Raw genomic sequence first — 18,173 nt, 5'->3', positions numbered from 1 at the left:
TTTGAAATTGAACTTGCCGTTCATAGGTCCCAGGAGTATCGCCTCGGGTGATGCTGACATCTTGTTCCAGCTGAGCTAATTCCTTTGTGTGTTTGTTTTGTTTGATAGATGACGCATGTGTGAAGTGACGATCAAGTAGGCTACGGGTCATTCAATGGGCCAAGTTTAATACGCCCAACTCAAGCGTGGATTTCAAAATAAAAGCGCACCGATTTGCCACTTGTCTAAAGTAAATATAGGTCGGCTGTAATTAATTTTGCGTCAATTTTCATAACGCGATAATTTGCTGTGTAATTAATTAATCTAATTAACGCGATAAACTGACAGCCCTAATAATAATTAATAAACACTGTTAGGACTATCTGACTCTTAATAATAAACACTGTTAGGACTGTCTGACTCTTAATAATAAACACTGTTAGGACTATCTGACTCTTAATAATAATAATAATTAATAAACACTGTTAGGACTATCTGACTCTTAATAATAAACACTGTTAGGACTGTCTGACTCTTAATAATAAACACTGTTAGGACTATCTGACTCTTAATAATAAACACTGTTAGGACTATCTGACTCTTAATAATAAACACTGTTGGGACTATCTGACTCTTAATAATAAACACTGTTAGGACTGTCTGACTCTTAACACTTTGGGTGCCGGGAAACGCTTTACAGCGTCTTTCCCGGCCATGCTCAAGGTGCCGAGGACGCTGTACAGCGTCTTTGATCTGTTTACATCTTTTTTCGATTTTCCCCGTCTGAACTTCACCGCCGAGCTTTTGGAAGAAAATTTTAACCGGAAACTGCATTTCCTCTCAAATTTCACTAGGTGGCAGTGTCCCCCTATTTTCTAACACTATCACAATAGGGGGAATATTGTACCCCACAATGAATCTGGCATTTGATTGGCCAGCATACCTGGCCAATGTAACCACAGGTATAAAACGTTAGCGCGATCCCAGAATCTACGAGGTTTTGGAGGAGAGAGAGAGAGAGAGATAGATAGAGCGATAGAGAGAGAGAGAGAGAGATTGAGAGAGAGATTTGAATTGAGATCAGCCTATAGTCTATATTTATAGTGTTATACAGTATAGTGGTAGTATCAGACTAATTGTAAGGTTTCAGCTGTGCTTTAGAAAGTACTTAGTCGTGCTAAGTAGTAGTACTATTCGAGGGATTAGTGTGTAGTCTAGGTAGTATATTTCAGTAGTAGTAATAGTAGTTTGATCAGTTAGTAGTTTCATTTAGATCAGTATGAAGAGACGTAGTGTAGGAAAGCGAGGGGACAATCCGGCGGCGGGTCGCTTTGTTCAGACGAAGCTGGCGTTTGGACCCGCGGTTGTTCAAGCAGCAGCAGCACCAACAGCACCAACGTCTTTGGTAGCTCCGATCGGAGAGAGCCGTGAGACCGTTGCTGGGCCCAGTAACGCGTCTCTCCCCGGGACCGGGAGCGGCTCTACCCGACGCAGTTCGAGGAAGAGGAAGGCTGCCGCTGTGGTCATAGCTTCTTCATGCGAGTCAGGGGACAGCGATTCGACCGCCCACGAATCTGATGGGAGCGCCGATTGGGAACCACCAGGTAATTACACGGTCTTATATATATATATATATATATGTGTGTGTGTGAAACGTGTATTTGATGATTTACATACTGTGACTATGTAACGTTAGTTCGACAAACCAACGGCGATATGCATGTGATTGTGTGTGTGTGTGAAACGTGTATTTGATGATTTACATACTGTGACTGTCTATGTAACGTTAGTTCGACAAACCAACGCCGGCGATATGCATGTGATTGTGTGTGTGTGAAACGTGTATTTGATGATTTACCTACCGCTTATTCTGTGACTATGTAACGTTAGTTTGCCAAACCTAACGCTGATATGCATTTATTATATTCTAGCTCCGGAATCATCTGACGATGATCTCGGCTTGGGTCGGAGGTATGAGTCTGATTCATCGCACGATTCAGACGTGGGAGTCGGACACGGTGGTGGTCGACGGGGCAACGGTACGTCATGTTTACTAATGCAATGTGAATATTGTTTTGTGCATGTTCAAATCGATAGTTGAATGATATAGGATATAGTAGGGATGTAGAGTACAGGCCACGCGACCATGTGCTACAGTTAGGTTGTCTTGTGTGCGTGTGTGTGTGTGTGTGTGTGCATGTGCACGCCCTTTGAAGTGGCTCTTTGAAGTGTGTAGCTATCATGTAAGTGATAATAGTTGCATGCTGGGCATGATACGACGTGGTGGTGGTGGTCGACGTGGTAATTGGTATGTTGCAATGTGAATATTGTTTTGTGCATGTTCAAATCAATAGTTGAATGATATAGGATATAGTAGGCATGCAGTACAGGCCACGCTACCATGTGCTACAGTTAGGTTGTCTTGTGTGCGTGTGTGTGTGTGTGTGTGCATGTGCACGCCCTTTGAAGTGGCTCTTTGAAGTGTGTAGCTATCATGTAAGTGATAATAGTTGCATGCTGGGCATGATACGACGTGGTGGTGGTGGTCGACGTGGTAATTGGTATGTTGCAATGTGAATATTGTTTTGTGCATGTTCAAATCGATAGTTGAATGATATAGGATATAGTAGGCATGCAGTACAGGCCACGCTACCATGTGCTACAGTTAGGTTGTCTTGTGTGCGTGTGTGTGTGTGTGTGTGCATGTGCACGCCCTTTGAAGTGGCTCTTTGAAGTGTGTAGCTATCATGTAAGTGATAATAGTTGCATGCTGGGCATGATACGACGTGGTGGTGGTGGTCGACGTGGTAATTGGTATGTTGCAATGTGAATATTGTTTTGTGCATGTTCAAATCAAGATATAGTAGGCATGTACAGGCCACTACATTTAGTTACATGGATGTGTGTGTGTGTGTGTGTGTAGATGCCTCACCCCATGCCATTTGATGTGTGTGTGTATGTGTGTGTGTGTGTGTGCAGTGTGTGTACACACACACACACACAAGATCAAAAGACATGCATCCTCTCCAACACCTTTGAACTTCGCAGTACATGGTGAGGCCTCTATATGCAAATTCCATTGATTACAGCACACACATACACAATGGCATGGACACATGGCGAGGCCTATATTTAAATGCATGGTTGTGTAGCATATGTAAAATTCCATTGATTACAACACACACACATGTACATGCTTTGATGGCCGCTGATTTATTTTGTGTTCACACAGCAGAACACTCCGAAACCGAATCCGGGGCCAATACACCAACATGCTTGGGTATGTACTAACTACATTTATGTATGTGTAAATGTATTACTATTGTGTTTTGTGAGACTTACTTACTGAATGAATTTAATCCAATTCAGATTCTGGCGCAGACCCTGCAGATAGTGACGCTGAGACTGGCAACGACATAGGATCACATTCTACTCCTGCAGGTAATTGTACATGGTGGTGACTGGCTGCTGCTAGAGCCTGGGCCTGGTGGTAGCTGGCTGCTGCTAGAGCCTGGGCCTGGTGGTGACTGGCTGCTGCTAGAGCCTGGGCCTGGTGGTGACTGGCTGCTGCAGGGCCTGGGCCTGGTGGTGACTGGCTGCTGCAGGGCCTGGGCCTGGTGGTGACTGGCTGCTGCAGGGCCTGGTCTGGTGGTGATGGTGGTAAATACAATGACAATGCGTTGCCCTAGTGTAATGTATTACATCATGTGATTCTAGAACTGGATGCTAGTCTGGACATGCCGGAACCTGTTGCAGGGCGGAAACGCACATCTAAGAGCGGTAAGTTGGCCTCACTCTGCACACCACTTCCAGCTCTGACCTCTGACCCCCACACCACGTCCAGCTCTGACATCTGAACCCCACACACACTCACTCATTCACTCACACAGTTTGTAACTACGTGGCATATGAATGTCTACAGTAGGGGTGTTATAGTATATTTGTATAATTGACAGGTCGTGGAGGAGCGAAGAGCAGGGCTGCGATCCGTCAGGAAGAGGAGAATGCCTGGTCTCGTGAGGGCTGGGTGCCTCAAAGGATCCCCTTCACAGCCCAACCGGGGTTGCTCCAGGACGCCAAGGCACTCAGATCTTACCGGCCTGCGAAATGGATGGATCTGTTCCTGACAGATGCTTTTCTGAACTCTATTGTTGCCCAGTCCAACCTCTACGCTGAGCAGTCCATTGCCCGGCTGGACCCCACGCTAACCAGTAGCAGGGCACTGCTTTGGAAGCCCCTCACATTGAAGGAGCTGAAGAAGTTCCTCGGACTCCATTTCCTTAGCAGTGTCCTGCGGAAGCCTCGCGTGGACCAGATGTGGACCACTGACGACATGATGTACACACCGTACTACTCTGATACCATGCCACGCAACAGGTTCCAATTGATCTGGCGATTCCTCCACTTTGCGGACAATACTTCCCTGGAGGTTAGAGACAAATTGTGCAAAGTACGCCCTGTAGTCGACCATGTAAACACGAGGTGCAAGGAGCTGTACCAGCCTGAACGCGAGCTCGCCATTGACGAGGGGGTGATGGCATGGCGAGGCCGCCTGACCTTCCGGGTCTACAACCCCAACAAGCCCACCCGCTATGGCATCAAGTCCTACTTCCTGTGCGAATCACGCACAGGATATTGCTTTTCATTTAAGCCATATTGTCGGGAAGGCTCGATCCTGGGGGACACGGTCGTCGGTCTGCTTGGACGTCTGTCTGGGGCCGGCTATACGCTCTACATGGACAACTTCTACAACTCGGTACGTATGTCAGCCAGGCTCCGACAGTTGAGGACCGACGTCTGTGGTACCCTCAGGAAGCACCGGGGCGAGCCAGCCATCATCAAGAACATTACCAAACGTGACATCGGTGTGGGGGAGCGCATTGCGGTCAACAACAAGGAGGTCCTGATCGTGGCATGGCGCGATAAGAGAATCGTGAAGACCATCAGCAGCTTCCACGAGGACACTATGGAAAAGGCGATGGTGTGGAAGAAGCAGAAGAAGGGCAAAGCGCTGAGGGTGGAGATGCTCAAGCCAACATCAATCCTGGAGTACAATAAATTCATGAACGGCGTCGATCAGCTGGATCAAAATATATCGTACTATCCGGTTACACGTAAGACTGGAAAGTGGACCAAAAAGTTTGTGATGTATCTGATCCAAATATGTATCTTCAACGCGTTTGTCTTGTACAAAAAAAAGCACCCACAAGGGCATTACTCCAACCTCTTCCGGTTCACCAGGGCTGTGGCGCGGACCTACACAGACGGTAAGGAGAAGAAGATTCCTGGGGTGACAGCGGAGATGGAGGCGGAGGCGGAGGCAGGGGAGGAGGCAGGGGAGGAGGCAGGGGGTGGGGATGAGGAGGAGGCAGGGGCTGAGCAGGTGGGGCGTGTCGACCCTAGGGCCCCACTGGGGGACCCGCAGAGCAGATTAGTGGGTGGCTTTGTGAAGCATGTAATGGTTGCATACAAAGCCACCCCGAAGAGAAAGCTACCGTGTAGGAAATGTCGTGTCTGCAGTAGGCGTGGCATCAGGAGTGAGACCAGATATTTTTGCACATCGTGCAAAGTCCCCCTGCATCGTGACAAATGCTTCGCTCTGTACCACACAAAGAGGGATTTCTCTAAATAGTTTCTTTATTAGTTGTCATACAGAAGTACAGACTACTTCTAAATAATCCGGCACACAGAAGTACAGATTACTTCTAAATAATCCATCATTGTGTGATACAGACAGAACCATGTGTACCGGTACATAGTATAGCTAGCTGAGTGTAGTATAGTATAGTGTAGTATAGTATAGTATAGTATATTGTAGTATAGTATAGTATAGTATAGTGTATGGGTAGTTGCACTGTTTTCTGTACAAGACAAATGCGTTGAACACATGTATTTGGGCCACGGTTGTCGATATTGCATAGGCATGTTTGGACCACTTGCAGATGAGACGTTATGTTAGCGATCTAGCTGTATCGACTCCATTCATAATTTGCATTGTGTGTGTATATAGTTTTTTTTTATTTATCTTTTTCCCCCCTCATTTTTACCGTTTGCACAGAACCAATGGTTGCTGACAGTCACCCAGTTTAAAAAAGTATATACTGTAGGTAACATACCACACTTTTCTAATGCAGTCCATTGGCCTATTATTTATATACTTTGGAAGCATGTATTGGATATTTTTTGGTCCACAGATCATCTGGCGCTTCATCCATTTATCAATGGACAATGCAGTCATCGATGCGAGAGACCAAGTAAGATATGCCCTGTAGTTCATGTGACGTGAATGTTACCAGCAAACTTCTAAATGCACTGAAACAATGGTTGGTTATCCTCCAGTGTTCACTTTTTATAAGGTATTGTCTTTGTAAATTACCATAATCCTATACTGTGAATGTTACCAACAAACTCCTAAATGCACTGACACAATGGTTGGTTATCATCAGCCAGTGTTCACTTTTTATAAGGTATTGTCTTGGTAAATTACCATAATCCTATACTGTGAATGTTACCAACAAACTCCTAAATGCACTGAAACAATGGTTGGTTATCATCACAGTGTTCACTTTTTATAAGGTATTGTCTTGGTAAATTACCATAATCCTATACTGTGAATGTTACCAACAAACTCCTAAATGCACTGAAACAATGGTTGGTTATCATCACAGTGTTCACTTTTTATAAGGTATTGTCTTGGTAAATTACCATAATCCTATACTGTGAATGTTACCAACAAACTCCTAAATGCACTGAAACAATGGTTGGTTATCATCACAGTGTTCACTTTTTATAAGGTATTGTCTTGGTAAATTACCATAATCCTATACTGTGAATGTTACCAACAAACTCCTAAATGCACTGAAACAATGGTTGATTATCCTCCAGTGTTCACTTTTTATAAGGTATTGTCTTGGTAAATTACCATAATCCTATACTGTGAATGTTACCAACAAACTCCTAAATGCACTGAAACAATGGTTGATTATCCTCCAGTGTTCACTTTTTATAAGGTATTGTCTTGGTAAATTACCATAATCCTATACTGTGAATGTTACCAACAAACTCCTAAATGCACTGAAACAATGGTTGGTTATCCTCCAGTGTTCACTTTTTATAAGGTATTGTCTTTGTAAATTACCATAATCCTATACTGTGAATGTTACCAACAAACTCCTAAATGCACTGACACAATGGTTGGTTATCATCAGCCAGTGTTCACTTTTTATAAGGTATTGTCTTGGTAAATTACCATAATCCTATACTGTGAATGTTACCAACAAACTCCTAAATGCACTGAAACAATGGTTGATTATCCTCCAGTGTTCACTTTTTATAAGGTATTGTATTGGTAAATTACCATAATCCTATACTGTGAATGTTACCAACAAACTCCTAAATGCACTGAAACAATGGTTGATTATCCTCCAGTGTTCACTTTTTATAAGGTATTGTCTTGGTAAATTACCATAATCCTATACTGTGAATGTTACCAACAAACTCCTAAATGCACTGAAACAATGGTTGATTATCCTCCAGTGTTCACTTTTTATAAGGTATTGTCTTGGTAAATTACCATAATCCTATACTGTGAATGTTACCAACAAACTCCTAAATGCACTGAAACAATGGTTGGTTATCATCACAGTGTTCACTTTTTATAAGGTATTGTCTTGGTAAATTACCATAATCCTATACTGTGAATGTTACCAACAAACTCCTAAATGCACTGAAACAATGGTTGATTATCCTCCAGTGTTCACTTTTTATAAGGTATTGTATTGGTAAATTACCATAATCCTATACTGTGAATGTTACCAACAAACTCCTAAATGCACTGAAACAATGGTTGATTATCCTCCAGTGTTCACTTTTTATAAGGTATTGTCTTGGTAAATTACCATAATCCTATACTGTGAATGTTACCAGCATATAATGCACAGCAACAATGGTTGGTACTGATGACTTGTCACCCAGTTTATTGAACATATTTTACAATAAAAATGTTCATGGCATCAAAGTTTCAAGTTTTTTGCATTGTAAAGTATTCTGTATTTTATAATAATGTTGTCTGGACCTACACCAGTAGTTATAAAACTTACTTGTTCATTAGCGCCAGGCATATCAATCAAATGACCAACAAAGTAATCAATCAATCAAACAAATCAATCTATGAATCAAACTATCAACAAAACAATCAAACATTCTATCAAGCAAATGACCAACAAAGTAATCAATCAAACAAATCAATCTATGAATCAAACTATCAACAAAACAATCAAACATTCTATCAATCAAATGACCAACAAAGTAATCAATCAATCAAACCAATCAATCTATGAATCAAACTATCAACAAAACAATAAAACATTCTATCAAGCAAATTACCAACAAAACAATCAAACATTCTATCAATCAAATGACCAACAAAGTAATCAATCAATCAAACAAATCAATCTATGAATCAAACTATCAACAAAACAATCAAACATTCTATCAATCAAATGACCAACAAAGTAATCAATCAATCAAACCAATCAATCTATGAATCAAACTATCAACAAAACAATCAAACATTCTATCAATCAAATGACCAACAAAGTAATCAATCAATCAAACCAATCAATCTATGAATCAAACTATCAACAAAACAATCAAACATTCTATCAAGCAAACTATCAACAAAACAATCAAACATTCTATCAATCAAATGACCAACAAAGTAATCAATCAATCAAACAAATCAATCTATGAATCAAACTATCAACAAAACAATCAAACATTCTATCAATCAAATGACCAACAAAGTAATCAATCAATCAAACCAATCAATCTATGAATCAAACTATCAACAAAACAATCAAACATTCTATCAAGCAAATTACCAACAAAGTAATCAATCAATCAAACAAATCAATCTATGAATCAAACTATCAACAAAACAATCAAACATTCTATCAAGCAAACTATCAACAAAACAATCAAACATTCTATCAATCAAATGACCAACAAAGTAATCAATCAATCAAACAAATCAATCTATGAATCAAACTATCAACAAAACAATCAAACATTCTATCAATCAAATGACCAACAAAGTAATCAATCAATCAAACAAATCAATCTATGAATCAAACTATCAACAAAACAATCAAACATTCTATCAATCAAATGACCAACAAAGTAATCAATCAATCAAACAAATCAATCTATGAATCAAACTATCAACAAAACAATAAAACATTCTATCAATCAAACCAATAAAACAATCTGTCAAACAATCAATCAATCAAACCATCCATCCATCCATCCCAGTCTAAATTGCTTTATAACACGTTCAGTACCTATTATCACCCCGCCGGCACACCTTTCATAAAAGTGCCTGTAACTTCTGTTCTAAATAATTTACCTCCACTTTTATCTTTTGTTGACGTTTTTTAACTTGTAATTGTGAACGAACGAAGACATGCAGAAACAAACGGTTTTTTGCATTGTGTACATCAACTTGTCGTCTTCAAATGAGCCCAACCATTTCCCCATAGTTATAATATAAAATATAGAAATAGCTCCGCTAAGATCATGAGATATGCTAGAATCGTCCAGGAATCCTGGCAACCCACAGTCATTTTCCGGATTTTTGGCCGGCACCCAAAGTGTTAATAATAAACACTGTTAGGACTGTCTGACTCTTTATAATAAACACTGTTAGGACTGTCTGACTCTTAATAATAAACACTGTTAGGACTGTCTGACTCTTTATAATAAACACTGTTAGGACTGTCTGACTCTTTATAATAAACACTGTTAGGACTGTCTGACTCTTAATAATAAACACTGGTAGGACTGTCTGACTCTTAATAACAAACACTGTTAGGACTGTCTGACTCTTAATAATAAACACTGTTAGGACTGTCTGACTCTTTATAATAAACACTGTTAGGACTGTCTGACTCTTTATAATAAACACTGTTAGGACTGTCTGACTCTTAATAATAAACACTGGTAGGACTGTCTGACTCTTAATAACAAACACTGTTAGGACTATCTGACTCTTAATAATAAACACTGTTAGGACTATCTGACTCTTAATAATAAACACTGTTAAGACTATCTGACTCTTAATAATAAACACTGTTAGGACTGTCTGACTCTTAATAATAAACACTGTTAGGACTATCTGACTCTTAATAATAAACACTGTTAGGACTGTCTGACTCTTAATAATAAACACTGTTAGGACTGTCTGACTCGTAATAATAAACACTGTTAGGACTATCTGACTCTTAATAATAAACACTGTTAGGACTATCTGACTCTTAATAATAAACACTGTTAGGACTGTCTGACTCTTAATAATAAACACTGTTAGGACTATCTGACTCTTAATAATAATAATAATTAATAAACACTGTTAGGACTATCTGACTCTTAATAATAAACACTGTTAGGACTATCTGACTCTTAATAATAAACACTGTTAGGACTATCTGACTCTTAATAATAAACACTGTTAGGACTATCTGACTCTTAATAATAATAATAATTAATAAACACTGTTAGGACTATCTGACTCTTAATAATAAACACTGTTAGGACTGTCTGACTCTTAATAATAAACACTGTTAGGACTGTCTGACTCTTAATAATAAACACTGTTAGGACTGTCTGACTCTTAATAATAAACACTGTTAGGACTATCTAACTCTTAATAATAAACACTGTTAGGACTATCTGACTCTTAATTAATAAACACTGTTAGGACTATCTGACTCTTAATAATAAACACTGTTAGGACTGTCTGACTCTTAATAATAAACACTGTTAGGACTGTCTGACTCTTAATAATAAACACTGTTAGGACTATCTGACTCTTAATAATAAACACTGTTAGGACTATCTGACTCTTAATAATAAACACTGTTAGGACTATCTGACTCTTAATAATAAACACTGTTAGGACTATCTGACTCTTAATAATAAACACTGTTAGGACTGTCTGACTCTTAATAATAAACACTGTTGGGACTATCTGACTCTTAATAATAAACACTGTTAGGACTGTCTGACTCTTAATAATAAACACTGTTAGGACTGTCTGACTCTTTATAATAAACACTGTTAGGACTGTCTGACTCTTAATAATAAACACTGTTAGGACTGTCTGACTCTTTATAATAAACACTGTTAGGACTGTCTGACTCTTTATAATAAACACTGTTAGGACTGTCTGACTCTTAATAATAAACACTGGTAGGACTGTCTGACTCTTAATAACAAACACTGTTAGGACTATCTGACTCTTAATAATAAACACTGTTAGGACTATCTGACTCTTAATAATAAACACTGTTAAGACTATCTGACTCTTAATAATAAACACTGTTAGGACTGTCTGACTCTTAATAATAAACACTGTTAGGACTATCTGACTCTTAATAATAAACACTGTTAGGACTGTCTGACTCTTAATAATAAACACTGTTAGGACTGTCTGACTCGTAATAATAAACACTGTTAGGACTATCTGACTCTTAATAATAAACACTGTTAGGACTATCTGACTCTTAATAATAAACACTGTTAGGACTGTCTGACTCTTAATAATAAACACTGTTAGGACTATCTGACTCTTAATAATAATAATAATTAATAAACACTGTTAGGACTATCTGACTCTTAATAATAAACACTGTTAGGACTATCTGACTCTTAATAATAAACACTGTTAGGACTATCTGACTCTTAATAATAAACACTGTTAGGACTATCTGACTCTTAATAATAATAATAATTAATAAACACTGTTAGGACTATCTGACTCTTAATAATAAACACTGTTAGGACTGTCTGACTCTTAATAATAAACACTGTTAGGACTGTCTGACTCTTAATAATAAACACTGTTAGGACTGTCTGACTCTTAATAATAAACACTGTTAGGACTATCTAACTCTTAATAATAAACACTGTTAGGACTATCTGACTCTTAATTAATAAACACTGTTAGGACTATCTGACTCTTAATAATAAACACTGTTAGGACTGTCTGACTCTTAATAATAAACACTGTTAGGACTGTCTGACTCTTAATAATAAACACTGTTAGGACTATCTAACTCTTAATAATAAACACTGTTAGGACTATCTGACTCTTAATTAATAAACACTGTTAGGACTATCTGACTCTTAATAATAAACACTGTTAGGACTGTCTGACTCTTAATAATAAACACTGTTAGGACTATCTGACTCTTAATAATAAACACTGTTAGGACTATCTGACTCTTAATAATAAACACTGTTAGGACTATCTGACTCTTAATAATAAACACTGGACTATCTGACTCTTAATAATAAACACTGTTAGGACTATCTGACTCTTAATAATAAACACTGTTAGGACTGTCTGACTCTTAATAATAAACACTGTTAGGACTATCTGACTCTTAATAATAAACACTGTTAGGACTATCTGACTCTTAATAATAAACACTGTTAGGACTGTCTGACTCTTAATAATAAACACTGTTAGGACTATCTGACTCTTAATAATAAACACTGTTAGGACTATCTGACTCTTAATAATAAACACTGTTAGGACTATCTGACTCTTAATAATAAACACTGGACTATCTGACTCTTAATAATAAACACTGTTTTAGGACATGCATACCACCATCACTATTACTACTGTCTGATCCTGCCACTCACTACTGTTATCACTATTATCATTACTACTTGCATATTGTTCTATGTTCTATTATTATTGCTACTTATCCTACCTGTACCCCCCCCCGCCCCCCCCCCCCCTGTGCTGCTATGACACTTGAATTTCCCCAAGGGGTTAATACAGGCACACTTGACTGAGGCTTGCTCAACCCTACTTCACAGTGCACACAAAATAGATTTATTATAATAATAATAATAATAATAATAATAATAATAATAATAATAATAATAATAATAATAATAATAATAATAATAATAATAATAATAATAATAATAATAATAATAATAATAATAATAATAATAACTATTTATAGAGCACCTTTCATACATGGATTGCAGCTCAAATAGCTTCACAGCAAGTATAAAGCATAAAATGAGCATACATCATCATCATCATCAAACCTTTATTTGAATAGGCAGGTTAATTAAGAACAAGTTCTTATTTTCAATAACGGCCTATTTGGGGGTAAAACAATTGACAGTTGACAATAAAAGCAATGCATAAAGTGCAGACATAAGAATAGGTATAAAAAGACAATAAAAGTCCATAGTGAGGCAAGTGAGCTTCAGTCAGCTTGCACAGCTTTTCGTATTGGTTTGTGCCTAACTAACGGGGCGACACAGTGGCTCAGGAGGTAGAGCGGTCGTCTGGTAATCGGAAGGTTCCCGGTTAGATTCCCGCTCCTCCCAAGCAGCGTGTCGCAATGTCCTTGAGCAAGACACATAACCCCCTAACTGCTCCTGACGGTCGCCTCCGCCATCGGTGTGAGTGAACGGGTGAACGTGAGGAACACATTTAAGTGCTTTGGATAAAAGCGGTTGTATAAATCAGGGTTCGCACAAGGTCCTTGAAGTGCTTAAAGTGCTTGATTTTCGGACCAAAAAAAAGTCGAGGCCTGGAATTCCTTGAAAACAGCCCATTTTGTTTAACAAGCTGCTTAAGAAGTCCTTGAAATTTAAATCAACCATTCGCATTGAAAGTTTTGTTCATCCGTGATAAAATAGTTCTGAATCGAGAAATACACTTTTATTTTTATTTAAAGTGTAACAAATTGTCGGAATTTAGTTTTAAGCCATAAATATTGGATCAGATTTTTTTTTATATAAATTTAATTTTAAAAGTTAATTGTATCCTTTTTAAAGGCCCTTTAAAAGCATGCCTCAGCCCTGGCCGTCCCTCTGTGTTGCAGCAGCTGATGAGATGGACTCCCCGGTGGCGACGGAGGCCAGAGACGAGGAGCCGCAGGTTGAGTTCCTCTACTGCTGCGGAGCCGCGACCGAGGTGCTCAGGCTGGGCTCCCGTCAGCTGCACGCCGGGCACAAGCTGCTGTTTCTCCTCGTACCAGGTGAGCCGCTCCCTAACGTCAGGCGATACTACATCCTACCTGTGTTTACTACATCCTACCTGTGTTTACTACATCCTACCTGTGTTTACTACATCCTACCTGTGTTTACTACATCCTACCTGTGTTTACTACATCCTACCTGTGTTTACTACATCCTACCTGTGTTTACTACATCCTACCTGTGTTTACTACATCCTACCTGTGTTTACTACATCCTACCTGTGTTTACTACATCCTACCTGTGTTTACTACATCCTACCTGTGTTTACTACATCCTACCTGTGTTTACTACCTGTGTTTACTACATCCTACCTGTGTTTACTACATCCTACCTGTGTTTACTACATCCTACCTGTGTTTACTACCTGTGTTTACTACATCCTACCTGTGTTTACTACATCCTACCTGTGTTTACTACATCCTACCTGTGTTTACTACCTGTGTTTACTACATCCTACCTGTGTTTACTACATCCTACCTGTGTTTACTACCTGTGTTTACTACATCCTACCTGTGTTTACTACATCCTACCTGTGTTTACTACTTCAGTGTTTCCCACAGGATCTTGTGAGACTGTGGTGGGTGAACCTCTGCCCCTCTAGGGGGGTCTGGGGGCATGGCCCCCCGGAACTTTTCTTTCTTTTTTGGTACATTTGAAAGTTAAATGCATCAATCTGGTGCACTTTGAGAGAAAAATAAAGAGGCTAGATCTATGATGAACTTTATGCTCAAAACACAAAATCGACTAGACTCTGAGCATACATTTGAGCCATCAAAGAAATGAAGCAAAAGTGGTTACCTGTGTTGAACTGGTTTATTTTTTTAGAAAATAAAAAAATATACTGGATTACTATTACAACTACTACCACTGCCAATACTACTAATACATCCCTATTGGCAAACTTTATATCTTAAAAAAAATATATATATATTATTTTGATAATACTTTTTTTTTGGTTCATTATAAAACTGTGGCAGGACAAATTAGACTGTGGCGGGCCGCAGTAATTAATGGGAAACACTGCTACTTTCGATCTGTGTTTACTACATCCTACCTGCATTTACTATATAATACCTGTATTATTTACTACATCCTGTATTTACTACATCCTACCTGTATTTACTACATCCTGTATTTACTACATCCTGTATTTACTACATCCTGTATTTACTACTTCCTGTATTTACTACTTCTTGTATTTACTACATCCTACCTGTATTTACTACTTCCTGTATTTACTACTTCCTGTATTTACTACTTCCTGTATTTACTACATCCTGTATTTACTACATCCTGTATTTACTATATAATACCTGTATTTACTACATCCTGTATTTACTACATCCTGTATTTACTACATCCTGTATTTACTATATAATACCTGTATTTACTACATCCTGTATTTACTACATCCTGTATTTACTACTTCCTGTATTTACTACATCCTGTATTTACTACATCCTGTATTTACTACATCCTGTATTTACTATATAATACCTGTATTTACTACATCCTGTATTTACTACATCCTGTATTTACTACATCCTGTATTTACTACATCCTGTATTTACTATATAATACCTGTATTTACTTCATCCTGTATTTACTACTTCCTGTATTTACTACATCCTGTATTTACTACATCCTGTATTTACTACATCCTGTATTTACTACTTCCTGTATTTACTACTTCCTGTATTTACTACATCCTGTATTTACTACATCCTGTATTTACTACATCCTGTATTTACTACATCCTGTATTTACTACTTCCTGTATTTACTATATAATACCTGTATTTACTACTTCCTGTATTTACTACATCCTACCTGTGATATAGTGAACAGTGATATAATAATAATAATAATAATAATAATAATAATAATAATAATAATAATAATAATAATAATAATAATACATCCTGTATTTACTACATCCTGTATTTACTACATCCTGTATTTACTACTTCCTGTATTTACTACATCCTGTATTTACTACTTCCTGTATTTACTACATCCTGTATTTACTACATCCTGTATTTACTACATCCTGTATTTACTACTTCCTGTATTTACTATATAATACCTGTATTTACTACTTCCTGTATTTACTACATCCTACCTGTGATATAGTGAACAGTGATATAATAATAATAATAATAATAATAATAATAATAATAATAATAATAATAATAATAATAATAATAATAATAATACATCCTGTATTTACTACATCCTGTATTTACTACATCCTGTATTTACTACTTCCTGTATTTACTATATAATACCTGTATTTACTACTTCCTGTATTTACTACATCCTACCTGTGATATAGTGAACAGTGATATAATAATAATAATAATAATAATAATAATAATAATAATAATAATAATAATAATAATAATAATAATAATAATAATAATAATAATAATAATAATAATAATAATAATAATAATAATAGATTTAATTTATATAGCACACTTTAAACTCAGTGAACTCTCAAGGTGCTTCACAGCAGAAGGAAAACAAAATTCTAAATAGAATAAAAAGGTTTAAAACAAGAAAACATTCAAATGAATAAAAATAAAAAGATAAGAATAAAAAGGTTTAAAACATAAAAACATTTAAAATTAATAAAATAAAATAAAATAAACAAAACATAGGAGCAGATTAAAAAACGTATAGAGAACAGCAGTGATATAGAGAACAACAGAGATATATAGAGAACAGTGATATAGACCCAGCTCCTTTGTCTCCAGGATGTTTCAGGGGTTCTTGAGGCTGAGGAACGACAAGCATCATGATGATGTCATAATTTTATCCTGCATGATGTCATATCCTGCATGAGTTCTGCACGCCGTCCCCGCGTAGACCAGACGGAGAAACGTGTCGTAAACCCAAAACCAGGCTCGGAAAACAAACACGCCTCTTAATCCCACTCATGCGTCAATCACGTCAACGCCCTCTGTGTTTGTATTTTGGGAACTTCGTTGTGGGGTCACGCGCGCCGTTGACCTTTTGAAAGGTTGCGGTGACTTGGCGCTCGCGCGGGCTGAATGTCACCGAGCGCGGCCCTCAAAGGAGCTCTTTATGGGCCGACGACGCAGCCGCTGTTATTGTAGAAGAGCTGCCCTTTTCCCCGCGATCACAGCGGTGACCTCTGTGTCAGACCCACGAGACGGACCTCAAGTGCTCACAGGTGTGCGGGTGTGTGTGTGTGTGTGTGTGTGTGTGTGTGTGTGTTTTTGTGTGCGTGTGTAAATCAGTGAATGGTTATCGGCGATTTGGAAAAGCAGAGCTAATGGAAGCTTGTGTTTTTGGCAAAGGAGATGGGTAATCTTATTAGCCGCTAACAGGTGCCTGCGTAGACCTTGACAACATTAGCTAACCTGCGCGTTCTGCTGAGTCATCATCAGTCAGAGCGGTTTGTTTGTTTACCTCCAATCCACTGATCTTCCTGCGACAACAAGGCTGACCGTAGTTCAGCCCCGAGACACACTTCTTATCAGGACGGTTCACTTCAGTTAACCCCCCCCCCCCCCCCCCCCCCTTACTTTCACACTGTACCGTGTTAGAGACACGATGTAAAGCACTGCCATAGGTCAAAAAGTCAAAGTTATGTTTATTGTAATTTTTCCATTGACATGGAAGCACGAGATATAGTACTCGGGTCTCAGTTATAGACATTTGAACTAGATATATACTAAATAAATAAATACTGATCCTCATGAGGCTAGGTTATGTTCAACTTCTAGAGTCCAAGGTAAGGCTATAGGCTATGTTCAACTTAATATTTAACCGTCTGTAGTGTGGCAGTGAAAGGGTTAACCCTTTGACACGTGGCAGTGAAATGGTTAACCTTCTATATTGTTGCAGTGAAAGGGTTAACCCTTTGGTAGTGTGGTAGTGAAAGGGTTAACCTTCTGTATTGTCGCAGTGAAAGGGTTTACCTTCTGTATTGTCGCAGTGAAAGGGTTAACCCTTTGGTAGTGTGGTAGTGAAAGGGTTAACCTTCTGTATTGTTGCAGTGAAAGGGTTTACCTTCTGTATTGTCGCAGTGAAAGGTTAACCTTCTGTATTGTCGCAGTGAAAGGGTTAACCCTTTGACGTGTGGCAGTGAAA

At 38.2% G+C, this 18,173-nt stretch overlaps 1 protein-coding gene across 2 annotated transcripts in view; it reads left to right on the top strand.

Annotated features, from left to right (window-relative positions):
• Positions 1-18,173, top strand: part of ldah (lipid droplet associated hydrolase) — a 58,209-nt gene that overhangs the window by 7,644 nt on the left and 32,392 nt on the right. The window contains exon 2 of one of the 2 annotated variants that reach the window (XM_084309442.1): positions 13,896-14,051. In XM_084309442.1, coding sequence (XP_084165568.1) covers positions 13,907-14,051 — 145 coding nt within the window. In that variant the 5' untranslated portion in view covers positions 13,896-13,906. The remainder of the gene's footprint in view (positions 1-13,895; positions 14,052-18,173) is intronic. The other variant, XM_084309443.1, reaches the window with a different exon arrangement.

This window comes from Notolepis coatsorum (genome assembly GCF_963971535.1).
Source record: "Notolepis coatsorum genome assembly, chromosome: 3".
In the NCBI taxonomy this organism is placed as follows: Eukaryota; Metazoa; Chordata; class Actinopteri; order Aulopiformes; family Paralepididae; genus Notolepis; species Notolepis coatsorum.
Note: the sequence above shows the minus strand (reverse complement) of the source record. Positions and strands in the feature narration are given on the sequence as shown.